The following is a 27,650-nucleotide window of genomic DNA, read 5'->3' on the forward strand; positions in this document are numbered from 1 at the left end:
GAAGGAGTTGAGCAAACTTATAATTGTTTATGCAAGAGTTGGTGGCTGCTTTGACTAAGGCGGTGGCAGTGAGGTCAGAAAGGAGGAGCTAGGACCAAAAGGAGTGAGTGGTGATGGTGGGTGATGAAAAAGATGGTAGTGTCAAGGCTGGTCAACATGTAGTGGAAAACACAAAGCTTATGGTGTTGGTGTAGTATTGGGGGTGAGTGAAGTGGGAAATGAGAAGAATCAAATTTATCTCCAGGGATAAAAACATTTCTAAGACATGGTTCTGAATTAGCAGTCATTTGAATAAAATACTATTCACAAAAGCCATAGATTTAACTCTGGTTGTTGCCCCTCGCCCAACCAGTACCATTCTCAGATATAGGGTGCACCCTGCCCAGGTCCTGGATTTTAGAGGGCTCATAAATCAGCCTCCCAATGGGTTGCTTTCCACAGGGTGAGGTACTGGCCAGGCAAAGAGGAAGTGACCACCTAGAGTCTGACCCCAAAATCACCTACGCCACTTTAGGGTCTTTGTGGGCCTCTCAGGTCTACCTGAGACAATTCTATGCCCATCAAGTATCCAAGCTGTTTTCAGGGGACATGAATGACATGTGGACATGGGGCTGGGGTGTACACACACATGAGCCTGAGGCCCCTCAGGGTGGGATGGAGCTGGGGACAGGAAGAGAAGAGGGCAGGCCATGAGTGTGGGGAAACCATTTTTCCACCAATGGAATGGGTTTCCAAGAATCCTGAGAACTTAGACATTCAGGTCTTTATGCAGGTGTATTTGTCAAGATAGAAAATGAAACTGTTGTACTTGTTAACATGATTTATTACTTCTAATTATTTAGACATATGGTCTATAGGCTTCACTTGTACTCTTGCCCCAAGCCTTACAATTCTTCTAAGCAGGTCTGCCCTTCCTTTAGATTTAAGAGTGTGGATTTAAAAGAGATAAATCTATTGTCTTTCATCCCCAAATCCTAATGAAGATAAATATGAGAGCCTGGGTTTGAGTGTGCTAGCAGAGTAAGAGTGAGCTTATGGAATCTGACTGTCCAGGAGGGTTTCCTGAACTGACTTATCTTCTCTGTTCCATTCCTCCATTTCTAATTGGATATAATATTACTACTGGTCTCATGAGTAACCTGATATCTAATGATTGCTTGATGAGTGTTGGCTGTGTATCACGGAAGGGGCATGGGTTTGAAGTCAGGCACATTTGGGTTCTAAGCAGACCCCAAAGTCTGCTTGTTACTGTGTACCCTTGGACAAACTGTTTAACTTTTAGGACCCTGGATTCTACCTTCTGTAAAGCAAGGACAATGAAATGATGTTGCAGGGTTGTCGCAAAGGTCAAATGAGACAATGAATGAAGGAAGAACAGGCAGCACAGAGCTCCCCACTGATCTCCCTTGTTCCTGCTGACTATTGTTCCAGATGATGTAATGCACAGCGTAATTACACAGTATGCAATCCATCCACAGATGCAGTCCTAACTCCCTTTCTTCCCTTTATGCTAACCCTCGCTTATTTTATTGTATGTAAATTTGGCAAATCTTCCCTTTTCCTATAAATGCTTTACATTGCCTTTCTACCATTTTGTGTGTAAAATGGTGTCTTTCCCATCAAATTTAATATGCTCAAGTTAAAATTTTAAATTAAAAATATGCACACATAAATATATTTATGAACACAAAATCACATTCTCTACTATAGTATTATACTTGGCACAAAATATATTAAAATTATGTGTTGAATGAATTGATGAAAGAAATTGAACATGACACCAACAAGTGGAAAGATATTCCATGATGATGGACTGGAAGAATTAATACTGTTAAAATGTCCATACTACCTAAAGCAATCTACAGACTTGATGCAATTCCTATCTAAATACCAACAGAATTTTTCACAGAACTAGAACAAATGATACTAAAACTGTATGGAGCCACAAAAGACCCTGAGTAGCCAAAGCAATCTTAAAAAAAGAAGAACAAAGCTGGAGGTATCACAATCTCTGATTTCAAGGTATACTACAAAGCTGTAACAATCAAAACATTATGGTACTGGCACAAAAACAGACACATAGATCCATGGAACAGAACAGAGTGTTCAGAAATAAGCCCATGCTTATATGGTCAATTAATCTACAACAAAGGAGGCAAGAATATACAATGGAGAAATGACAGTCTTTTTCAATAACTGATAATGGGAAAACTGGAAAGCTACATGCAAAAAAATGAAACTAGACCATTTTATTACATCATACAAAAAATGAACTCAAAATTGACTAAAGACCTAAATGTGAGATCTGAACCCATAAAAATCCTAGAAGAGAACATAGGCAGTAATCTCTGGATATCAGCCATAGCAACATTTTTCTAGATATGCCTCCTCAGGCAAGGAAAATGAGTATAAAAATAAACTATTGGGGGGCGCCTGGGGGGCGCAGTCGGTTAAGCGTCCGACTTCAGCCAGGTCACGATCTCGCGGTCCGTGAGTTCGAGCCCCGCGTCGGGCTCTGGGCTGATGGCTCAGAGCCTGGAGCCTGTTTCCGATTCTGTGTCTCCCTCTCTCTCTGCCCCTCCCCCGTTCATGCTCTGTCTCTCTCTGTCCCAAAAATAAATAAACGTTGAAAAAATAAAAATAAAAAATAAATAAACTATTGGGAATACCCCAAAATGAAAAGCTTTTGTACGGCAAAGGAAACCATCAAAAAAATGAAAGGACAACCTATTGAATGGAAAAAGCTATTTGTAAATGATATATCCAATAAGGAGTTAATATCCTAAAATATATAAAGAATAGATTCAACCTGACACCAAAAAACAACCAAAAAACCCCAAAACCGAACCAAATAAAAAACTCCCTAATCTCATTTAAAAATGGGCAAAGAACCTGAACAGACATTTTTCCAAAGAAGATATACAAATGGTCAACAGACACAATAAAGGGTGCTCAACATCACTCATCATCAAGGAAATGCAAATCAAAACCATAATGAGACATCACCTCACACTTACCAGAATGGCTAGAATCAAATGGACAAGAAAAATACATGTTGGAGAAGATGTGGAGGAAAAGGAACCCTCATGCATTATTGGTGGGAATGTGGAAAATAGTATGAAGTTTCCTCAAAATATTAAAAATAGAAATACCAGATGACCCAGTAATCCCACTACTAGATATTTAATGAAAATAAAAACACTAATTCAAAAGATATGTGCACCCCTATGTTTATTACAGCATTATTTACAATAGCCAAGATATGAAAACAACTCAAGTGCCTATCCATGGATGAATGGATAAAGAACAGGTAATAAATATATACAATAGAATATTACTCATCCATAAAAAAGAATGAAATCTTGCCATTTGTGACAACATAGATGGACCTAGAGGGTATTATGCTAAGTGAAATAAGTCAGACAGGAAAAGACAAACACTATATGACTTCTCTTATATGTGGAATCTAAAAAACAAAACAAATGAATGAAGAAACAATCCAAAAAACAGACTCTTAAATATGGAGAATAAACTGGTGGTTGCCATAGGACAGGAGATGAGGGAATAGGTAAAATAGGTGAAGAGGATTAGGAGGCACAAACTTCCAGTTATGAAATAAATATGTCACAGAAGTGTAAAATACAACATGGGGAATATAGTCAATAATATTGTAATAATGTTATATGATGACACATGGTGACTACACTTACCATGGTGAGCCCTGAGTAATGCATAGACTTGTTGAATCAATATGTTGTATACCTGAAACTAATATAACATTGTATGCTAATAATACTTCAATAAAAATTATTGAAATAATGAGTTAGTAAATGAAAAAACTACAGATGGATAAATGACAAAAAAATAAAAGGTTTCTAAGTAACTGAATTCATAGTTGGTCCTACAAGTACTAAGAGAACACAGCTAACTAACTACTGGGTCTCCAGACACCCAATGGTGCATTTTACCCACATGACTGGGTGCATCTTTTGCCTCTTAAACTAGATGCATTAAGTTATGTTCTATCTAAAAGAAGCCACATCATCTTCAGAAACACAAATCTCAGGCTGTGTGGCTGGTTTCATTTTCATTTCAGTATAAAACTTTCCAGGATATAGATGGGTTTCCCCTGACTTTACAGATCAATAGAAAACAACCTGCATATTGGGTACCCTAATGCTGAATAAGTGATTGCAATAAAAAAAGTGTTCTGAGACAGCTGTAAGTCATGGGGGCACTAAAAGAACATTAATCCTACCTAAATCAATATCAGTATCTCTTTGCCTAAAGGACTCTCTAAAGATTTCAGATCAATGAAAACACCAGAAAAACTTCAAACAGAAAATAAGAAAAAGGTACATGCTGGAAGAATGCATGGCTTTAGCTACCCATGTTGACAGGGTTTAGAAAACACATGTGCATATGTTTCTGATAAATGTGAAATGGCAATGTGTCCTGACTTTAGAGCTGCTGTAACAAATTACCATAGACTGGGTGGCTTCTCAACAACTGAAACTTATTTCCTGGAGACTGGAAATCTGAGACCAGGGTGTTCGTATGGTCAAGGTCTGGTGAGGGTCCTCTTCTGGTTGCAGACTTCTGATTGTATTCTCCTATGGTGGTCAGTAATCTAGCTCTCTGGTCTCTTCTTTAAGGCACTAATCCCATTCATGAGGGCTCCACCATCATGACCTAATCACCAACCTGAGGTCTCACCTCCTAATACCATCACAGTAAGAATTGTCAACATATGAATTTGGAGGTGGGGAACATAAACATTCTGTCCATAACATACCCACAACACTGAACGACATTTAGCTTAAAAGGAATGCTATGCCAGTTCAGGTCAGATATTTAACTTTGCAAAAATTAGTTTTTGTCACCTCAAACTTTTTTACACCAACTACAACTTTTTAGGGATTTTTCCCAAGAATTCTCATTGTACTTATGGTCATCCTCCTTCTCCACGTCCGTCACCACCACCACCACCACCACATCTATCAATTATTGAGTGCTTTATCTGGGCCAGGTAGTGGACTAAATATTTTACACAACTCATTTCATTTAATGTCCTTAAATCTTATTACCACAATCCTTCCTTGCTTCTTTCTTTTCCTTCTGTCAAAACTTACCTATCCTCTGTTCTAGACCCTTAGGGCTCTGTAGATTGGCCAAGTCTATAAAGACGTGCTAGGCAGAATAATGTCAACATCCTAATCCCAGTATTAGGGATTTTAAGCCATATGTCAAAGGGGAATTAATATTTCAGATAGAATTAAGGTTGCTTGTCAGCTCACCCTAAGGTAGGGAGTAGGGAGGGAGGGAGATTATCTTGGACCATTCAGGCAGGCTCAGTGTAATCATAAGGATCCTTAAAAATGGGAGAGGAAAGAATAAGAGTCAGAGAGGGAGGTAGGATGACAGACACAGGGTCAGAGTGAAATGATGCGATGTTAGAAGAATTCAACCACTGTTTCTGGCTTTGAAGATGAAGGGAAGGGCCCGGAGCCAAGAATGTAGCAGCTTCTAGAACTAGACAGGATAAGGAAACAGTTCTCCCCCAGAGCCTCTACAAAAGAATGCAGCACTGCCATACCTTGACTTTAGCCCAGTGAGACCCATGGCAGACTTCTAACCTGCAGGGCCATAGTACATTTGTGTTAAGCCATGAAATTCATGGTGATTTGTTATAGTAGCCATAGAAAACTGATATATAACGTTAAAAGGATAAGACTGGAGCCATAGTGCCTTATCTTAGAATCCACATCCTACCACTTACCCTCTGTGTTTCCTTGGGCAAGTTATTTAACATCTCTGTGCCTTTCCTCCTCTGTAAAAATGGAGATAATGACTATACCTTCCTCATAGGTCTAACATTCAACAAACTCCCTACTGTTGTATTGAACTACTGCCTCTGAAGTTGTCTGAGTTTTGAGAGGGGCCTTCTGGAAATACAATGCTCCAATGAAATGACTGACCCTAATGCTAACAGCCTCGGGCCCCACAGCTGTCTAGTGCAGGAGAACTTTCTGTGGGGTCAGATTCTTAGGCTCCCATACAATTATGACTGGTAAGCAACTTGTAGGCCCAGTCTTGGTGATACCATGTAAAATGACCAAATGGTATTATACACTGATTTATAAAAATATGTACCCACTGGTTGTTTTTATTACTTCTCAAACACAAATATACATTGAAATGGAACATGAGGCTATTTGCTTTTTAATCAATTCTCAGCTATAATTTTTGCAGAATGTAGTTTAAATAACAAAGATTTACATGAGGTTAGTTTAGGATATACTGCTGAAGACAAGTCTAAATTCCTACAAAACATTATAGCCACGAGCAATTAATCCTCCAGAACCATGCTGAGGGACATACCAAAAACAATCCCTGGAAAAGCCTACAAGATGTTTGCTATAAGGAGGTTGCTAAGGAAATTGTTCACTGCTTTATTTACAGCCCTCCTCCCTTTCCTGCGCAAGAATTTTATTTCTTGCAAATGCTAGGAAAATGCTAAGAAAGGCTCTGCTTCACTAAGAGATTGGTTTTCTTCCTCTCTGACAATCAGAACCACGTGACTTCCTGTGTTTCTCCCTCTGCTTTACCCACTATGATTAAAGCCCAATTTACTGGCTCATTGATCAACCATTACAGATACATAGGCCATTGAGGCCTGCAAATCTGAGCCTTTCCCCCCCCTGAACTTGAGTGCCTACTCTAAATGATATTCTCCTTGGTTAAGAATATTTACTTACATTTTACCATTTCATTTGTTTGTTTACATCCACCCCAAATGCTTTAACAAATTCCAAAGGCAATCAGATATGTTTGTATGCACCTGTTCACACTAGTTTAATGCGACTGGAAAATAAAGTGTACTTTGGTTCTGCCCATGTGGCACGTACCTGAGGTGTCAGCATTATAGAGAAAACACACTTTTCTCCTGTTCATTCATCTGCCATTGACTGGAGTGACTATGAGCAAACCACTCAGTCTCTGTGACCCTCATCATACCACTGCATCCTCAGAGTTGTAATGAGTCTATGGTGCAACTCTGGAATACAGGAGTTGTTTATAAATGGTGGCCACTATCACCTTTTATCCTTGCAATTGTTGCTACCACTACTTGAAGATGACCATCAGACAGTTATTTGACTGATTACTACCATCCATACCTCACTGCCATGGTTTTCTGGCTTATGCAGCTGAGAAAGTTAACCAATAAGAAGGTAATCAAAGGGAGGTTACAGAGAACCTCCCACCAACAACCCTTCAGCAATTTCCTCCTGTCCTTAACAGCCCTCCTTGGCCCCAGCACCAAGATTTCCATGGTCAGTGCTTTCTTAGCACTAAGAGCTGTGTTGTTTTGTTATTCTCTAGACTTTTTTTTTAATTCCCTAGCTCATAATTTATAAGGGGAGAAAAAGGCACGTAAGCCAATTTCATATCAAGTGGTCTTTTATGTACACAATTACATTTCACATATGCACATGACACATGAATTAAAATATATGATACAGGATTTCAGGATCTTGGGGTCAGGCATTAATCCTGATAATAGAATTTAATAGCCAAAAAACTTGATAGGAAAGTCTATTAGCAAAATTGAGACTAAAAACAAATCAATAAGCCAAGGGTAAATTCAAGTAGAACATGGAGACCATAATTGACTATTTGACTATGGTTTTCAACTTCTCATGTGGATATTGCAGGTTTAGATAAGAGAACCAGACTCTAAATTCCCATCTCCATCCTCCAGCAGTGGCAATAGTGCCAACTCCGCTGTGCCCCTTTCCTATTCTGTTAGGTCTTATGATCAAAATCATACCCTGAGTGCCACTGGCTGTCAGGCAGGAACTTCCTGCCCTTAGTAGCTCACAGTCTAGCAAGGGGATAAAGGCATGTAGGCAAATTTCATTTCAAAGGGTCTTTTTATCATGTCTATTTCATATATGCACAGGACACAAACTAAAATGTTTTGTGTACAACCAACCTTTGCAAGGAAATTGGTTGATACTGAGTTATATGTGATGTGATTTTCACTGTAGACTTTCAAAAGCTAGAAATTCTCTCACTGGGATGTCTGCAGTTGCCTTACTGGCTCCTGCTTCTACTCTTTGCTACAGCCTGTTCTTAACAAAGTAGTCACAATGATACTTCCAATAGTTAGGTTAGACTATCTCTTTCCTTTGTAAAAGCCAAGGTGGTATATAGTCAGCCTCCCTCTTTCCTTTCTAACTCATCACTGTTGACTGTATCATCATATTTTTCCAGCCACAGGATCTTACTTTCCCCCCAAACACACAAATGTGCTCACAGATTAGGGTCTGTGCTTTGGTTGTTCCCTTACCTGGAACTCCCTCTAAGTACTTCCCTCTTATCTCCTTCAGGTCTTTCTTTCCCATTTTTATTTAAATTTTATTTAAATTTTAGTTAGTTAACATACAGGGCAGTATTGGTTTCAGGAGCTGAATTCAGTGATTCATCAATTACATACAACACCTAGTGCTCATCACAAGTGCCCTCCTTAGTACCCATCACCCATCTAGCCCATCTTCCACCCACCTCCCTGCATCAACCCATAGTTTGTTCTCTATCATTAAGAGTCTCTTGTGGTTTGTTTCCCTCTCTCCTCTTCCCACTGCTTCTAATATGTTCATCTGTTTCTTAAATTCCACATATGAGTGAAATTATATGGCATTTGTCCTTCTCTGATTGATTTATTTCATTTAGCATAATACATTCTAGCTCCATCTGTATCATTGTAAATGACAAGATTTCATTCTTTTTGATGGTTGAGTAATATTCCATAGTGTGTGTATGTGTGTGTATGTGTATACACACACACACATACATATGTATGTATATATCACATCTTCTTTATTCATCAGTTGATAGACATTTGGGCTCTTTCCATAGTTTGGCTATTGTTGATAATGCTGCTGTAAACACTGGCTTCATGTGTCCCTCCAAATCTGTATTTTTATACCCTTTGGGTATCCTTCAAATCTTTTTCCAATCACGACTTCTATGAGGCCTCCTGAAGAATATAAACACTGTCTTTTGAAAATTTAACCTGCATCCACCTCCCCATGCCACTGTTCTTCATTCTGTAACCCCTACTCCTCTTTTTCCTTTTCCATAGTACTTATCACATTCTAACATGTTTTACAATTGATTTTTAAAAAATGTTTACCTCAGCACTACTGACATGTGTGGCTAGAGACCTCTTTGTTGTGGGGGTCACCTGTGTACTGAGGGATGTTTAGCGGCATCCCTGCCCTCCATCCCCTAGATACCAGTGGCACTCTCTACTTCCACTGTGACAACCAAAAATGTTTCCAGATCTTGCCAAATCATGCCCCTATTGAGAACCACTAGTTTATAGTTTGTTGCCAGTTAGCCCCAACTACAAGCTAAGCTCCAGGAGAGCAAGGATCTTGGCCTATTCATTCACAGTCGGTTCCCAAGCACACAGAAAAATAACAGGCATGCAGCGTGTGAATGAATGAGTACCTATTTAAACATATGCACATACCACAAACATAAATTTCAGAATATTCTATTAGGAAATGGTCAATATTTAATTTTACCTCATTTTTTACAGGTTTTCATAAAAATAAATTAATGGTAATAACAGGAATCAAATTACAGGGAGAAACGGTTTTTTCTGTGTATATCTAGCACAAACTTTTTCCTGAAAGGCACTTCAGAATTGATCTATTTCTTGAAAGTATATATTATATATCTATTATAAAAAGTGGCATAAATCTTTTCTACATTTCCTTTTCTCGGTCTACCAGCAAAAACCTTTATTATAAGTACCAACCTTAACAAGTAATTGCCTCAAGGATATTACTGGTAATGCCATTGTAAAAATGAAGGGCAATGATACTCAAGGAAGCCAACATTCACAGGCAAGGAGGTGCTGAGGAAAAAATTAAATCTTAAATAGATTTGTCTATCATAATTATCAGACGCAACTAGAGTTTAATTGATCTAGAGAGTGGGTGGTCCTGCCTGAAGGATGTCATGTAACAATAGTTCTCAAGTGGAGAGAGTGGTGTGATTTTGAGCCCATCCATCATCCCCACCCCTCCAACCCTGGCAAGGAAAATTTGGCAATGTATGGAGACATTTTTTATTATAATAACTGAGCAGGGAGGGAGCAGCTGCTAGCATCAAATGGGTAGAGGCCAGTGATATCCTAACGATCCTACAACACACAAGACAGCTTCCTACAACAGAGTTATTCGGTCCAAAATGTCAACAGTACACAGGTAGTAGAGTGTAATGCTTAAGAGTGTGGAGTCTGAAGCCTCCCTGTCTGAATCTGAATTCCTACTCCATCACTGAGACAGACTGCCTAGTTGTTCAGCAAACCTGTTTCACTTTCCCTCTTGGGCATACAGATAGACTAGTTACATTAGCATTCCTTGCGTTTGGGGTAACCATATGACTGAACTCTGGCCCATGAAATGTGGGTATAAGTGCAGTAAATCACTTTTAAGCCTGGCCCATATAAGCTTCCTACAAAATTACTCATCTCTCTTTTCTCGTGTGTCAACCAGATGCAAGCGATCCAGGGGATGGCAGTTACTAGAAAGAAGCAGCCTGGGTACTTGAATGACTGCATGGAACAGAGACACTGCGCTTCCTTCCTCATGGTAGCCTACACTAGACAATGGTGTGAACCACACATAAACTTCAATAGTGCTGAAGCACTGATATTTGGGAGTTGTTTCATTGGGTGGACTAGCCTACCTATGTGACCTACTACAGATTCCTTAACCTGCTTGTGCTTTACTTTCCTTATCTATAAAAGGGTGGCAATAATACCTCCTCTCTTATAGGGTTGTTGTAAGGATTAAGGTCTTAAAATAGTGTTTGGCATCTAGTAAGAGTTTTCCTATGTGTAGGTCCACCTTTGGCGATATGTAAAATGACTGATGGCATCATGTCTCTTATAGACATGTATACTCACAGATTTGCTTTTATTGTTTCTCAAACATTGATAGATATTGAAATAGAATGCTAGGCTATTTGTTTTTGAATTTATTCTCAACTTTAATTTTTTGTACAAGGTAGTTCAGAGTATAAAGGTTCATGATTAGATTATCCTGTGTTGTTTTTATTACTTTCATCCTTACCCCATTCATTTAATGGACAAATACTGAGCATCTATGGTATGCTAGGCATTGTGTTAGGTATCGGAGATAGAATTATGAGCAAAACCAGACATAGCATATGCCTCCATGCAGTTCAGTTTTCTGGAGAGGTATTAATCATATTTTGCCCAAATAATTATATAGTTATGGAATTGAAAATAAAAAAAATGCTCCATAGGAAACATGTGACTAAAAGAGAATACAGCAAGGAGACCTGGTCTTTGGAAGGAGGAGATGAGGGCTTCCCTGGGAAGAGTTCTGGAGTTAGTTTTTGAAGGATTAGTAAGAGTAAACTAGGGGGAAAGGGAAGAAATGGGAAGAGAATTCTGAGAGAGAAAACCGTGTGTGCAAATGCCCTGAGGGAGAGTGCATCTGAAGAACTGAGAGAGGCTCTATGTATCTGGATCATAATTGCAAATATCTAATTGCAGAATTCAAATCATGTCACTAATATAACAAATAAAGTATAGTTTCATAAGGGACCTTGCCAAATGCTCAGTAGGTCTGGTTCAAATCAATTTGGGACAAGCAATCAGTCCCATTTACACATCAGAAATTAGCTTGTTGATAATCCAGGTCCTAGAACCAAAGTAGTGTGAGACGATACTGGAGTTGTTTTATTGGGGGGATTTTTTTTGGAACCAGCAAAGACCTTGTAATCCTGGGATAATGACAATATAAACTACTATAATTTTAAGTTAAATTAAAAGTTTTATTGTAATCCTACAAAGACATTTAAGAATATTTATCAAAATAGTAAAGAAATCAGAGCATCAATAATTTTGAATAGTTTTGGTATAAAGTGACAAATTTATAAAACATTATAATTATAGTTATTTTGCCTACTCTTCAAAGTATAGTGTTCAAGAGTTTTAGTCACATTAAAATTTTAATTGTAATTTGCACTTTCTATGAGCGTTTAACTTACTGCATTTGTAATAAATTTTAAATGTTCAAAACATAAGAAGTGAGGGTGGGAGACAGCGAAGGGAGACGAGGTTAGAGAGGAATTGACCACGTGGCCAGGCCATCCAAGGCCTTGTAGGTCACTTCAGTAATTTTGGTATTTATTCCAAGGTTTTTAAACAGGGTCAAGTGACATGAGTAGACGTGTATTTTGAAAACATCCTTCTGTTTGCACTTGGGAGAATGGATTGAAGGTGGGCAAGGATAAAACCAGCGAGATCTGTTATATTACCTCTAGGTTTTAGAAGTGAGATAATGATGGTGGAGATAGACAAAATTGTTAGATTACAGAGACACTTAGCTTGTAAAATCATCAGCCCTTGGAAATGTAGTGGATGTGGGAAGTGGAAGTGAAGAAGAGGATTAGAATAGGTTCCTGACTCTGATTTCAGCAACTGCACAAATATTAGTGCCATAAATTGGACTGGGGACAATGGAAGTGGACCACACTAGAGGAGAGAATGTGTTGAATTGAATTTGGTTTGAAATGAGTGTGCAGTGATCTAATTGTCTATATATACCATCTATATTCTTTGCTCACATAATTGTTCTATTTTCACTTTTATGTACTCACTTCTCATTTAATAAATCATTATCAAGCACCAGCTATGAGATTCAAAATATGATGACACAGATATAGTCTTTCAAGGACATTATAGTCTATATGATAATATATTAAGAACTATGATAGAAAAAAGAAATATTATCAGATATAGAAGAATGCACCTCACCCAGAATTGGGGGTGGAGGTAGGAAATCTTGGAAGGTTTTCTGAAGGAAACATATCTACTTAAACCTGAAAGAAGGGAGCCTAAAGGTAAGGGTACACCAAGCAGAGGAAGACCATGTGCAACAGGAGACAAGAGGGCATCATGAGTTAAGAAGGTCAGAGCAGTGCATTATGGCCAAAGTGCTCAACAGGGGAATGGAAGCAGGAGCTAGTGAGCCAATTTAGCAGTCTGGGTTTTATCCTGAGTGCAAAATATTTTTAAGACACGTTTTCCACTTTGAGCACATTAACCTCCTAATTTTTTTCTTTCTTTTTCCGCTACATTCATGTGTACACACACACACACACACACACACACACACACACACACACACAAATATCTATTATTCTCTCTTATTCCTAGAAAAACACAATATTAAATAGTCTGCAAAACCAAGAAGTCACATGGGATTCTGGACTGCATTTGGAAAATCAAGAAATCATATTATAACCCCTACAGCCCATTTATCAGCTACTTCTAATTACTTTAAACCCATTAATGTCACCTTAGGGAAGCATCTTTGGGGGATTTTTTTTTTCTGATTGTACCAATCATTTCATTATTTAAAAGTTTATTGAGAGAGAGAGAGAGAGAGAGAGAGAGAGAGAGAGAGAGAGAGAATGCACAAGTGGAGTGAGGGGCAGAGAGAGACAGAGAGAAAGAATCCTAAGAAGACTCTTGCTCTGCACTGCCAGTGTGGAGCCTGATGTGGGGCTCAAACCCACAAACCATGAGATCATGACCTGAGCCAAAGTCAGACACTTAACTGACTGAGCCACCTGGGTGCTTGTGTACCAATCACTTCTAACTTGACAGTCAGTGCTCTATAAGTCTTACTTTTACACATTTATTAAAGGGATGTTGTTTGTCTGTTAGTTATGCTAACTAACTTGGATGTAAATTAAACAATAAATTAAAAATGGGTAAAAAAAAAAGACCTATCCAGAACATGCCCTCATCTTTTACCTGAGTTCATACACCCCACCCCACCCCATCTCCGCAAAAGGGATGTTGGCTGTGTGGCATGACAATTCTCAAGGAGAAAGAAATCCCCACTGCCCAATGATGTTCATAGACCCTTGTTTAATCCTTCATCTCCCAACTGCATGATGGAACTGCCTAAACTACCCTTTTGGTGCCACTGAGGCCTGGTTCATATGTTTCCTTCATTCCAGCAGTCCCTCTGCTTTTTCCTCCTTGGTTCTCCTATCTTGAAAGCTCATCTTCCACTGATCATTCTCTTTTTTCAAACAATAACACCAAGTTTTCTCATACTCTTCCCATTCACAGAAAACCACCTGTAGTTCTCAAACACCCCATTGTTTAGTGCTTGTTTACTTTTGTACACACGTTATTCTCTCTCGAGATATGCTTCCGCCCCTCACCCCCTCCCCCCACTTACATACCTGGACGTAGGTAAGACCCACCTCAAGCATTATTTTGTGTGTTCAACCCTTATTTCTTAGAACCTCCCTCCTAATCTGGAGTATGGAGCACTCTTTCTTTTAAGGCACACCCATCATACTGTTTACAATTATTCAAAATGGTCTTCTATCTTTACTAGGCTGGGGTAAAGACTCTGTATTTATCTTTATATGCTCTGTACCCAGATGGTGCCTGGCAAGAAGTAGACATCAAATAAGTGACAGCTAATTGAATCAACTACTCGGTGAATCGATGCCCAAACATCAAAAAAGCCTCTCAAATTTGTAATAGAGATGGCTAAATACCTCTGTGATCCCACAAACTATTATCCTTAATTTATCATGTACTTTAAAATACTTATAAAGATAGGATTCTTGGTTCTATTCCCTAGAGATCCTGATGGGTGCCCAGGTGCTTCTGACTTTGAGAACCCTGCTAAAAATTTGTTCCAAAGCAAGAAAGAACATCAGGAAATGTAACCAGCATGAAGATGAGTAGTGACAAACCTTCCTCTTCTATTTAACTATATCCCTTTGAAGTAAAGCAAAACCCCAGGCACATACCATGTATTTCATTGATTCTTCCACTCATCTAGCCACCTACGTATCCATTCATCCACCTATCCATCCAAAGACCATGAGATGTTCCTGAACTGTGCTAGATACTCTCTTAGGCAGGTGAGAAGTAAAGGGAAAATTCTGCATGTAAATCAGCCTCTACTCCAGAAGATTTAAAACATACAACCACTTGTCTAAGAAACTTCAAGATGAACAGAATAGGCATAGCAAAGGTTTAAATTAAGAGCAGGAACATGTCCACTTTCATCTGTCTTTTGCTCTTAAAAAAACCCATATGTTATAATCTGTAAGTTAACATGAAACCCTTTTAATTTCCTATTTCCTATGGAAGATTTAACTAGGATTCTGAGGCCAAGTTGTGAGTTTTAGATCTTCTTCAAAGTCTTTTAAATGTTCACATAATGTGGCTGGGTTGGCATCAATCTGACTTGTGGGGATCCAGAGTTTGGGTATTTCAGAGGCTTACAAAGTTCCTTCCTTTGCATTAATACATTATATATTTTGATGCAGAACATTTACTCTTGTTCTTTTCTCCTTAACCCTCTTAAAGTCCAAAGACATTAACTGATTTTCTGTTGCTGAAACAAACCCCCAATTTTATGTTCCCTGCAACTTGACAATTGCCCTTTGGTTTATTATCTTTTTTTCCTCAAAGTTAGCAACCTATTTTTTAAATTTATTTTGAGAGAGAGAGAGAGAGAGAGAGAGAGAGAGAGAGAGAGAGAGAATATGAATGAATGAACGAGCTAGGGAGGGATGCAGAGAGAGGGAGAGAGAGAATCCCAAGCAGCTCTGAGAGCGCAGAGCCTGACACAAGGCTCAATCTCATGAACTATGGGATCATCACCTGAGCCAACATCGAGAGTCAGGCACTCAACTAACTGAGCTACCCAGGTGCCCTGAAAGCTATTTTTTAAAGATGTCATCCTTTCCCTCCACTTGGGTAAGTCATTTTTACTGAGGCTGTCTCTATGGCTGGAGTAGGGAGAGCCAGGAATTCCTGATGTCGAGCTGAGAACAAGGCTATGCCCAACTTATCTATTTGCCTTCTGAGAGACTGTCTTTGCCTAGCTGCTTACAGTCTTTGGCATGTCTTCTTTCCTACCACTGACCCTACCACCTGATTTCTTGCCATCTCAGAAACTTCAGAGTCAACTCCCTATCACTTTTGCAGTTCCTCAAATGCTCAATTACTTAGCCCCCCTCCGCCCCTGCCCACTCCCCCCCCCCCCCCCCCCCCCCCCCAGTATATCAAAAGTGACAAATTACTGTTTGGAGACTGTCTGACAGATGAGCCAGCAAGTGGGCTGCTAAGGGATATGGCTTTTCCTGGGGCAACTTGGTGGGTTGCTGAAGAAAAGGAAATTGAGAAGTGAATGGAGATTGATTAAAACAAACAAACCAGCCCTCTTTTCAATAGGGCAAGGGGTAGACCAGTTTCCCTGTCTGCTGGTTAGATGTTGATGAGCCTCTAGGGGCTCTGAGCAATAGGGACTGGCAAAGCCACAAAACAGAAGAAGCCTGGGTCTTGGAATCACCAAGAAGAAGGCTGTTCACCCAACACACATATGAATGCATGTTCTATTGTGTCAAGCCACTGAGATACAGGGATTGTTTGTTAGAACAGTTAGCTTACCCTAATACAAAAGGATATGAACACTCACAGGGCTTTCAGGGAAGAAGGGCACTAAGCTGTTCCTTCCACATGCCAAGGACTCAAAGGCGTGCAGGAGAAGGCTCTACCACAGTTGCATGTCCTTAGTAAGACAAAGGCTTTCACACGAAACACTCACTGGTGGATCCTTTGCTGGCTGAAAGGGGCAGTGTAGCAGTCATTCTCCTCCAGGTCTGGCAGTGTCTCCTTGTCCAGCCTCATGGGCTTCTTAGGTAACCATCTCCGAAACCTGCTTATTTGTTTATCGATCCTGTACATGAAAGGCAAAAAACCAAAGGGTACAGCATATCAGCATTGTCCCAAAACACAGGATGAAAGTCTCCATAGAGCTGTAATTATGACACCACACACATTAGGCACTCTCACTGTACTCATGATACCCCCATTTTATACACAGAAAGAAGAAAGCCTCAACTCAAGTGTTTTTTAAGATCTCACTAAGGGGCCTCAATATCATTGTCTATGAAATAGTAGCCGAGAGTTAAATGTCCACCCACATGCCAATAAATGACCAAGACTGAAGGCTCTGGGAAGGAAGTGGATAGCCCCTTAAGCAAAGCAGCAGAGACCTCAGCTTATTACATTCTGTAGGTTCTAGAAACTTATTTTTTATTTGGAAAGTTTCCTTGGTTAGGGACGTGGTCAAGCTGTAGTTAACTTTTGGCAGGGAAGCTGACAGCACATCCCAGTGGGTTGACTGTGTGCAGAGAGCGTGATGTCATGATTTGTTTCCTGCCTCTCACATCATCCCTGAGCTGCCTCTCAGCAGAAAGCAGACTGTTCAGCTTTCGTATCTGTCCTTCAAGCTGACTCCATGGCTCCCAAGATATTGGGACATGATGACCCACACATACGTGTCATTTTGGCCAGAGTGCACAATGATGCCAAGTCACAGAAAACAGAGTTGTTACAGGTGGTCTACAAGCCACAGATTTCCCTTGGCCCCCTCCCCACTCCCTCTGACTTCTGCTGATGAAAACATCTGTCTTCCAAGTGACCAAACTGTCAATCATTCACAGAAAACTACTAGAAGGAGCAAAATCCACAGCACACTTTAAAACAACTTTGCTACCTGTGGTATCTATACCACTAAAGAAAGTATTTTCCAAAAGCACATATCAAGTAGCATCTCCATGAGGTAGAATGAACAGGAACCATACTCATTTTACACATCCAAAAGAGACCCATGGTGAGTAAGTATCAAGCTCAAATTACCCAGCCAGTGAATAAAGCCAGGAACAGAATTCAGGTTTTGAATTCTTGATTTTAGGGATCATCCTATCAAAGTAATTCATACTACAAATTTTCACTTGAGGGCTACAGAAGGAATAGACTGCTGTACAGAAGAAAATATCTAAATGCCTTTTCAGTCTAGTAATTAAAAACACATGGAGTTTGGGCAGGGTTTTTTTTTTCTAATTAAAAAAAATTTTAAATGGCAATTTATCCTTTTCAATGAAACTCCCAGGTGAAGGAATTACTTTTTACATAGCCAGTCCGCTCCAAGATGAAAAATAATGGTTAACTCTTTTGCCACTTCTTTTATTCTCAGCAGAGTTCCAGCCTCACTACAAGTCCATTGTGCCTGGTGGCAGGCCTTTCTTTGGAACCCTTCGAAGTTCAAAGTAGAAAGCATCTCATAGCTTCTCTAGGTCCTTCCTCTCAAAGACAACTCATACCTACCGTCTATACACACACAGAAATAAAGATTCTACTCATTGTCACGTACCCAGAAAAGAACAGTACAGTGGAAGGGCTCAAGGCCCTAAGAAGGGGTAAAAGTTCCCATCTCCTCTATCCTTTCTCCTCCTGGTCCTCTCCTCCCTCACCATCTCTTTAAGGATACATGAAGTATAGTGACATGATGCTGAGAGGTAGTATGACACAGTAATTGAGAACATGGGGGTGAAGTGCCTAGATTCAAATCCTGGTTCTGTAAATATTAGCAGTGTGACCTTGGCCAAGTTATTTAACTTTGCTGTGCCTTAATTTCTTTATCTATAAAGTGGGCAGGATAATGATACTCAATTCATAGGGTTGTGGTGATTAGCTAATCACTATGTATATAAAGTCTCCAGAAGAGTGTCTGGTGTAAACTAAGTACCGGCTCTTATTACAGTCTTTTCCCCCCAAAATAAGAGTTTGAACAACCTGCTTGTCTCTTAAGATTTCTTTATTTTCAATTGAAAGTTAATTGTGCTTCAGCAGCATCTACAACTTGTCCAAGTTTAATGATTTAGTCCTTAAATGGACTCATAAATTATACTTCCTAGGCTAAGCTGGTGGCCTTCCCCATAACTCTTGGCTTTATTTCATCTGATTGCCTTTAAATTCGTTCAAGAAAGAGGACATTGGCCCAGAGGCTTTTCATAATAGAGCTTTTACCTCCCACACATCTCTAGTCTGCAGCACTAATCGGATTACACTTTGCAAAGTTCACATTCTTATAGAATCTGGGCTCTGCGTGCAACAACTATGAATTAAATCCAGCTGGGTACAGTGCTCAGCATGGATAAAAACAAATAAAGCTGTGAAAAATCAGGCATAAATACTCTATGGGAATGAAATGGCAGCTTTCAGCAACAGCTTGTAGTAGTACAATTTAAAAGAAATGTGGAAATGGTGAAGACAGAGTAGAACAGGGTAATGAAAATGATTCATTGAAAAATGAGGAGGGGCCAGAAGAAGTGGAAGGAAGAGAAGAGAGACTCCTGAAAGAAGCTGGGATGTGTAATTGGGGTGCCTAAATCCTGGCTCTGTTGCTTATCAGCTGTGTGACCCTCCACAAATCACTCACCTTTTTAAGGGTTTTAAAATGGAATAATCATCACGATCACCATCTTACTGACCTTGCAGGGTGGTTAGGAAGCTTACAAAAAATGGTGTGCATGAAATGCTTTGGAGAAGCTGCCAGGCAAATAGAGTGTTATTAATAACTTCTTGAGGACCATGGAGGCTAATCTGAAAGTGATCAAAAGCAGAGGAACTGTACTTTAAAAACATTAGGATGGAATAAAGATACTCAAAAGATATCTTAAAAACAAAACACCTGAGACACCAACTGGGGTGGGGAATGTGTGAATCGGTCTTCACTGGGGTAGCTGAGCAGAAGCAGAAGAACAAAGCATGGACTGGATAGCTTCCATCACACAGGCTGGTCCATATTATACGCTGTTAAATGATATAAACAAATCAAATGTGGTCAGAGGTCTGTGCTCTTCTGGTTGGCAGAATGTATCCTCAAAGATGTATGCACACTAATCACTGGAACTTGTGAATATGTTATGTGACATGGCAAAAGGGACTTTGTAGATTTAAGCAGGATTCCTTTAGAGAGGAGATCATCCTGGTTTACTCAGGTGGACCCAACCTAGTCATATGAGCCATTTAAAAGGAGAGAACTTTCTCCAGCTAGAGATAGCAAAGATGAGGCAAAAGGTAGGGGGTGGTCAGAGAGACTCAACAGGCTATTGCTATCTTTGAGGATGAAGAGGGAGGGCCAGGATCCAGGAAGTGCAGGCACCCTCTAGAAGCTGGGAATGACCTTTGTCTAAGAGCCTGTAAAAAAACTGCACAGAACTAAATTATGCCAGCAACATGAATGAACCTGGAAGAAGATTCTCCCTGAAAGCCTCAAGAAAAGCCCAGGACAACCAATACCTGGACTTTAGCCTTGAGAGACCCTGAGCAGAGAAACCAGTTAAGTCTCCTACCTTGGACTACTGGCCTATAGAATAAACTTGTGTTGTTTTAGGCAGCTAAGTTTTCAGGAATCTATCACAATAGCAAACTAATTAGGAAACTAATATACATCTTAAAACAGTCTTGGTCTGATCTCTCCTTGAGAAGACCATGGCTGGTCAGGCTCCCAATGCTGAGGATGATGTACCACATGCTACTCCACCTGCCAGTCTGGTGGCTCTGGGAACAAGGGTCTGTTTCTCTGTGGCTGGATGACAACTGGCCATTCTTCAACAAACACTCCCATCCCAGACTGTGTTTATACATCACTGAGGATCTTCTTCCACAGTGCAAGAAGAAATACATAGTGCAAAATCCACCAGGCTGGAAAACATGAGACCCAAGTTGGGTTTCTGATTCTGCTGCTTCTTAGATACTACATGTTTCTGGTGACTTGGGAAATAATACCTTGGCGATATCACCCTAAAAAAACTTGAGTTAATAAACAGCTTTGCTTTTCACAATATAATGGGTAATTTTTCATATAGAATGATGGACTCTGAAGTTGAAGTAGGTTCACGTCTTAGTTGTACATCCCCCTAGTGGTGGGTGCATGCTGAGCAACTGACTAAACCTCTCTGAGCTAACACACTTGCTTCATGAGGCATGGTGAGGACTACACAAGATAACAAATATCAGGTATTTGTTCAATGTCTTCAATGTACAAAATGCTCAGTTCAGTGGTAGTATCTAGGATGAAGAAGACGATGATGATGATAAACTTTTATGTAGAATTATTGATGGGAATTCAAGAGCTAAGATTGTATACTGAAGCACAGATTGAGGTCTGTGCTCTCATCTTCATCTAATAAACTTCCCTAAATTGTCAATCTTGAAATCTCTTAGATACAGGAGTCGAGAAACCAACTAACCAGAAAGTATTGCATTTGTGTCTTTAGTATACGAGTTGAGCCTACTTAACAAAATCTCTTTCCACTGACATGGAATAGCAAAGAGAAAATGTTAGCTTAATGATTTAGTATTAATTTTGGTTGGACACATTGCCACTCTCTTCCATTTCTGCCATTTGCTAAGCAAAAGCCCTCTTACAGAATACATAGGCAAATCAATAGAGACACAATGAACTGAGCATCCACTTGGGCATTTCTGGCCTAAACTGTCAAGTTAATATCTGAGCTAAAAGGTGGGCACTTTACAGAAAGTTGATATTACAGTAAGTTCAGCCCCAGGCCCCCCCCCCCCCCCCCCCGTAGATTCTGGTTCATGGCAGGTCAGGTCCTGAGTAGCTGCAAAGAGCTGGCAGCACAGCACAAGCAAATGGGCAGGAAGTGCCACCTCTGATGTGCTGTGCCTTCCCAAGGTGTGCCTTAGAAATGTGCTTTGGGAAGGCTCTGCTTAAAGCTGTTTGGCCCTTGGTTTTCCTGAGATGTAAAGGGGAGACTATCTTACCTACCTTCAGAGTGGTGAGAATTAAAGAAAAGGCCACAGGCCAACGGACTTCACTCCCCACATACTAACCTGTCAGTAGGTCTTCATAAATTACCTACTGAGTGCAGAGTCCCCACCTGCAAGCTGTGGATATACACTGAAGAAGACAAAGGCCTTTACCCTGGAGCCACTAACAACCCAGGAGGGAGCCTGTACTAATGACAACTTAATTAGGCTAAATTAAATGAAATAGGCTACTTCAGAGACACCTACTTTTCCCCAGACCAGAATATTATAATAGCATCACACTTCAAACAGATTACATTTTCAGAAATGACATATCTAGAGGGAACCTACAGATAAATCTTTTTTTTTTTTTTTATAGTGGAGGTACCACACAGAGCCCGACATTGCAATAAATGAAGCCCTTCTGGACTGATAACAGACAACAGGAGCCTTGGATTTCTTTTTCCTCTTCTGAGAGCCAAGTCTCCTGTATTTATAGCCTTTCCTTGGATAGGAGTTAGGATTCTTTTAGGTCACAAGGCTACTAACTGGGGCACAACCTAAATATCTTATAGAAGAGTCTAAAGGCTTTGGAACATTTACATATATTAATTTTTTAAAACAAGGATGGAAAATACAAGTCATTTTGTCATGTGCCTGTATACTCAACTGGTAAGATTACAACTGCACTGAATGTATAATGTAGTAGGGGCAACATTCTGCCAAAGAATTGCAAAGGATAACATCAGGCAGGTGCGTGTGGGCAGTGGATGGAAAAGGAATGAGTAGTAGTGAGACTTCAGCTACAAGCCACTCACAATTATCAAATTTGTTACTTTGTAATCACATTTTCTACAGACTATATTTGAATTATTTGGTGAAGGCAAAAAAAAAAAAAAACAGGCAGAAGATAGATGATAAATTTCCTCTCTTTATTGGATAGGCAATTTATAATGCTTTTAAGTTTGCCTGAAAAGTCAAAGGAGCATTTAATAGACCAAGTACATGATGAAAATAGCATTTACCTCCAGAATATATGTCTGAACTGCATGAGTGTACTTTATGGGAGTCAGGTGACTTTTAAAAATAAAATTTGTGAAAAGATGCTTAATTCTCTGCCTGCTCAACACAAGTTTATTATAATTTATAATTTCTCTTATCATTAAAAGAGATAAATGTGTTTCAGGGATTCTTTCATGAAGTAATGAAATTAAATACCATTTATGTGGATGAAACTAAAAGCTAAATTAAATACCCATATCTAGGATGACATGAGAATTTTAGAATGTTGGAGTCAGTGTTTTATTAATGGTGTACAATCAGGATAGTAAGATATAGATGCACCTTCAAGAAGGCATATCAGAGACACTCTTCATAAGAGTTAAAATAGATAACAACATTTCTGACAAACTGCATTTTAATTTTTTTTTTCCAACGTTTATTTATTTTTGGGACAGAGAGAGACAGAGCATGAATGGGGGAGGGGCAGAGAGAGAGGGAGACACAGAATCGGAAACAGGCTCCAGGCCCTGAGCCATCAGCCCAGAGCCCGACGCGGGGCTCGAACTCACGGACCGCGAGATCGTGACCTGGCTGAAGTCGGACGCTCAACCGACTGCGCCACCCAGGCGCCCCAAACTGCATTTTAAAAATTACACCAGATACTGGGCTTCACTACGGTACACCACTACAGGAATGTGGTAAGCAATGAAGCTTAAGAGGCATTCTGAATCAGTGCGTCACACTACCAGTTAGGGTTTCTTTTCCCTTCTCTTTGTCGGAGTCTTCCAGTGACTTTCAATGCCCAAATTCTTCTATTATTATGACTTATGCAGTTGAAGTAGCATCGACTTTTTCAGGCTAAAGATTGATGTTTAGTAAGTTGTTCAAGAAACAAGGATTCCCCAAACCCTTAATCACTCAAAACCTCTCCTCTACACGCATGGAGAATATGTGGTTGGTCACCTGTCACAATCTTTTCTGCTTCCTTCCTCTTGGCTACTGTTCTTAAGCCTAGCCCCTTTCTTTTCCTCTATCTCAAAATTTACCAAGGTAGTAGTGAATCCTCCCTGCTTCTGATTTATCAGGGCCTTGTCCATTCTCCACCAGCTATAATTTGGTTTCCATTATCCTCCTCTAATGTGGTCATCATTCTCAAAATATATTCCCAGACCAGCCGCATTAACATCACTTGGGATCTTGACAGAAGTGCAAATTATTGTGCCTCACCTCAGAAACACTGGGGATGAGCCAAATAATCTCAGTACTAAAAAACCCTGAAGATAATCCTGATGTCTGCTCACATTTGAGAACCACCTCTCATAGGACAGCTATCATGGCAGTTATCACTAACTTCTAAATTATTTTAAATGTTTATTTAATTTTGAGAGAGAGAGATAGAGACAGAGTGTGAGCAGGGGAGGGGCAGAGAGAGAGGGAGACATAGAATCTGAAGAGCCGTTAGCACAGAGCCAGATGCGGGGCTCGAACTCACGAACTGTGAGATCATGAACTGAGCCAAAGTTGGACGCTTACCTGACTGAGCCACCCAGGCGCCCCTAACTCCTAAATATTCAAAATCGATTCTCATCTCTCAGCCTTCATCAGAAGTTGAAGAACACCCATTCTTATGGGAACTCACTCCTGGTACCTTTGACACAGTCCTCTCTTGGGTCTCCTCCTTAAATTGTTCGTTTTCATCCTTCTTCCATTTCTTCCTGCCTCTTTAATACAGATTCTCCAAGGAATTGCCACTGGTCCTCTTTTTGTACTTTGCTTCCTTCCCTGGGAAATTCCATCTACTCCCCTCATTCAAGTCATGACTTCTATATTTCTGAGTCCAAAATTGGATTCTCTAGCTTTACCTCTAAGCTCAACTGCTTTGCCATCATTTCCAGAGGCCTTCAAGACACCTATGTGTCAAAGACCTACTGTGAGTTATACTACAGAATTATTAAACAAAAATCATCATCTTTCTCACCTGTACCTCTTCTGGATTTTCATTCTTCTTTTACTTCCAACATTTTCCCAATCCCTTAGGTATGGAAACCTCTTTCTCTCCCTCAATTTCCAAATACTTGCTAAGTACTTTTGCTTATAATTTCACAATCTTTCTCATACACTTTGCCTTTCTGCTGTAGATTATTTTTTGTTTGTTTATCCAGGGAGAAGAACTATAATCTGAACAGTTTTTTCAAGTAAAAACTAAAGACAGAGAGAGAGAGAGAGAGAGAGAGAGAGAGAGAGAGAGAGAGAGATTATGACTTATTTTAAGGAAAAACTTTTTAATAGTCAGGTGTCCACAGCTGTATTCGGAGACTCCCTATCTCCACAGATATTCAAACATGGGCTGGCTGACCCTATAGCAGAAGTTCAAGTATCAATTGAGTGGTTGGACTTGATGACATTTGATACCCAATCCAACCTTGAGATTTATGGTTCCTTTTATCACCATTTTCTTTTAAGTCCTCATTGCTCTCTCCTCCCCCACAGTGTAACTGTTTCAGTTCCAAGTCTGTGATACTTTTGGCAGATCTGGTTTTCTTGTGCTTTTTTGGTGTGACCTCCTTTTTCCTCACTCAAATCCTCTCACATGTGTAAAGAAATTCATTTGCCCATTCACTGCACCTACTATGTGCTAGGTGCTCGAAATATAGAATTGGACAAGCCATCCTTGCCTTCGCACACCATCCAGGTGGATAGATGGTCACCTACATCATAGGTTACAGCACAGGCCCAGAGGTCTTGTGTTTTAATAAGCTTTCCAGGTTTGCTGGTTAAAGTTTGAGAGCTATTGAGAACTAGTGATATAGGCTAATATGTTACCATCAGAGTTTTATAGAAGGTCATTATATGACAAGGGACTAATCTAAATCATGGTAAATCTAGGGCACCTGGGTGGCTCAGTTGGTTAAGTGTCTGACTTCGGCTCAGGTCATAATCTCACGGTTTGTGGGTTCGAGCCCTGCATGGGGCTCTGTACTGACAGCTCAGAGCCTGGAACCTGCTTCAGATTTTGTGTCTCCCTCTCTCTGCCCCTCCCCTGCAAATGCTATGTCTCTCTCTGTCTCTCAGAAATGAGTAAACATTTAAAAACATTTTAAATCATGGTGAATCCAAATGCCATCACTACTGTCTAAGGAAAGAAGAATTGCTTGTAAGGATACTGTGCAGGGACATTTATGGAAACCACATCTTAGTTTCTTTGGATGTCAAGTCTTATACCCTACTTTGTTGAGTGCACATGCATTTGAGTAAACCCACTAAAATATATCAATTTATCTTATAATTATCATTCTGCATAGCACATAAACAGAGTAAACTTGAATCCTAACTCTCACAGAACAATAGGATTTTCAGAGAGATGCAATGGTCTCCAAGTTTAATAGTCAGCTCAGCTCAGGGTGAATGGTCACATAAGACTAATTAAAATTTTGAAATTAGGTTTCTAGTTATCACAACAGTATCAAATTAAAGGACTCCATTGATGCCCCCCCCCCCCCCCGTCTCCCTGGCTTCTCAAAAAATAACAAGAAACAAGCTTTGGAAGCGTATATAGTACACTGAAGGCAATTTTTAGCCAGTAGAATTTTGGGTGGGTGGGGAAAGGTTAAAGAAAAAAGGAAAGTAGGAAGGGCTTCTGAGTAAGGTAATACATCGACATATTTTATAAACAAAGTCTTACTAACATAAGAGGGCCCCGCCCATGGGCTGCTGAACAGCTATCTGCTTTTTGACATATTTATTGTCTGCACTTCAAGATTTCAAGTTACTTATAGTGGAGGGTGGGATTTTTGTGGAAAAAAAAAATAACATTCAGACCAAAGATGCACTCAACAGCTGGGGATTTTTGGTAATTTATCTAATAATAGAATGGGCTATAAATTCTGTTCTCCTAAGTGTGAAGAAGTTACAGGGAAGATTCTGAGAAGAGCATTTTCATCTTTTCTCTTATCTTTCCAGGCTAACCTGAAATACCTATTTTGGAATGTTCACGGCAGTCAGTTTTGCCATATGAAAAAGGTCCCCAGCTTGTGTTCCTTGTCATTGTTGGAACAAACAGGCCAACAGATCAAACACATCATGACAGAGCATGCTACTAACCTGCTCATGAACTTGTACCGGCGGGGCAGGTAATAGATTTTTCTCCTGGAAGAACAGCAAAAATGAAGCCAGTCGAGAAGAAAACCCATCGTCAGTTACAGTTTGAACTAGCAAGGAAGGAAAGGAGATTGAAGATAGAAGCCTGTAAGAGGTGAAGAAGAAAAAACTAAAAAGAGATTAACAGTGAGAAATGTAGTAGGAACATAGGGCATGCATTTTTGAGTCATGAAATCTTTTGAAATATTTTCCATTGGTATTTCTTCCTCTCATTATCATAATTTTTTATGGTTGCTCTTCGCCTACACAGCCTGTGCAGAACGATGATTTGGAGCAATTGGTATTCGTATGAATTTAGCCGAGGTCAGCCTTTTTTTTTTTTTTTTTTTTTCTTTAGGAATGAAGAAATGGATTGCCAGCCTGCTGGCAACATGCGCAATTTAATGGGCATACTATTATATTAACTAATATTTATATAGCTCTTGAAGTTTACAGAAGACTTCTCTCATTTGATTTAGCCAGGGTAATATAAAAAGTACGTATTTTACAACCAGTATGGGAAGAACAGTAATCAGCATCAACATCCTACTGCAAATAACCGCACTAGGGAAACTGTCTAACCACTGGCTCTGACTGGACATGAATTAAAGAGGTAAAACAAGGAATCTTGGAAAAAAATCTTTTAAAAGTCAGACTTAGTAAGGGTGTGTTGTACTTCTGTGTATCTGTATTTTTTAAAGCACTCCAGATTAAAATTCTGGGTGTAATCTGAATGGAGAGTGTATGGATTAGATGCTTTATAAAAAAAAAAAACAATTAGCCCTTTCAT

General features: G+C 39.7%; 1 protein-coding gene across 4 annotated transcripts in view; it reads right to left on the reverse strand.

Annotated features, from left to right (window-relative positions):
• Window positions 1-27,650, reverse strand: part of ANO4 (anoctamin 4) — a 421,314-nt gene that overhangs the window by 124,828 nt on the left and 268,836 nt on the right. For 3 of the 4 annotated variants that reach the window (XM_040491102.1, XM_040491100.1, XM_040491103.1), the window contains 2 exons: window positions 26,825-26,869; window positions 16,704-16,835 (listed from right to left, as the gene is read on the reverse strand). In XM_040491102.1, the coding sequence (XP_040347036.1) occupies window positions 16,704-16,835; window positions 26,825-26,869 (177 nt within the window). The remainder of the gene's footprint in view (window positions 1-16,703; window positions 16,836-26,824; window positions 26,870-27,650) is intronic. The other variant, XM_040491101.1, reaches the window with a different exon arrangement.

This window comes from Herpailurus yagouaroundi, unplaced genomic scaffold (genome assembly GCF_014898765.1).
Source record: "Herpailurus yagouaroundi ecotype Mexico unplaced genomic scaffold, PumYag 182, whole genome shotgun sequence".
NCBI lineage: Eukaryota > Metazoa > Chordata > Mammalia > Carnivora > Felidae > Herpailurus > Herpailurus yagouaroundi.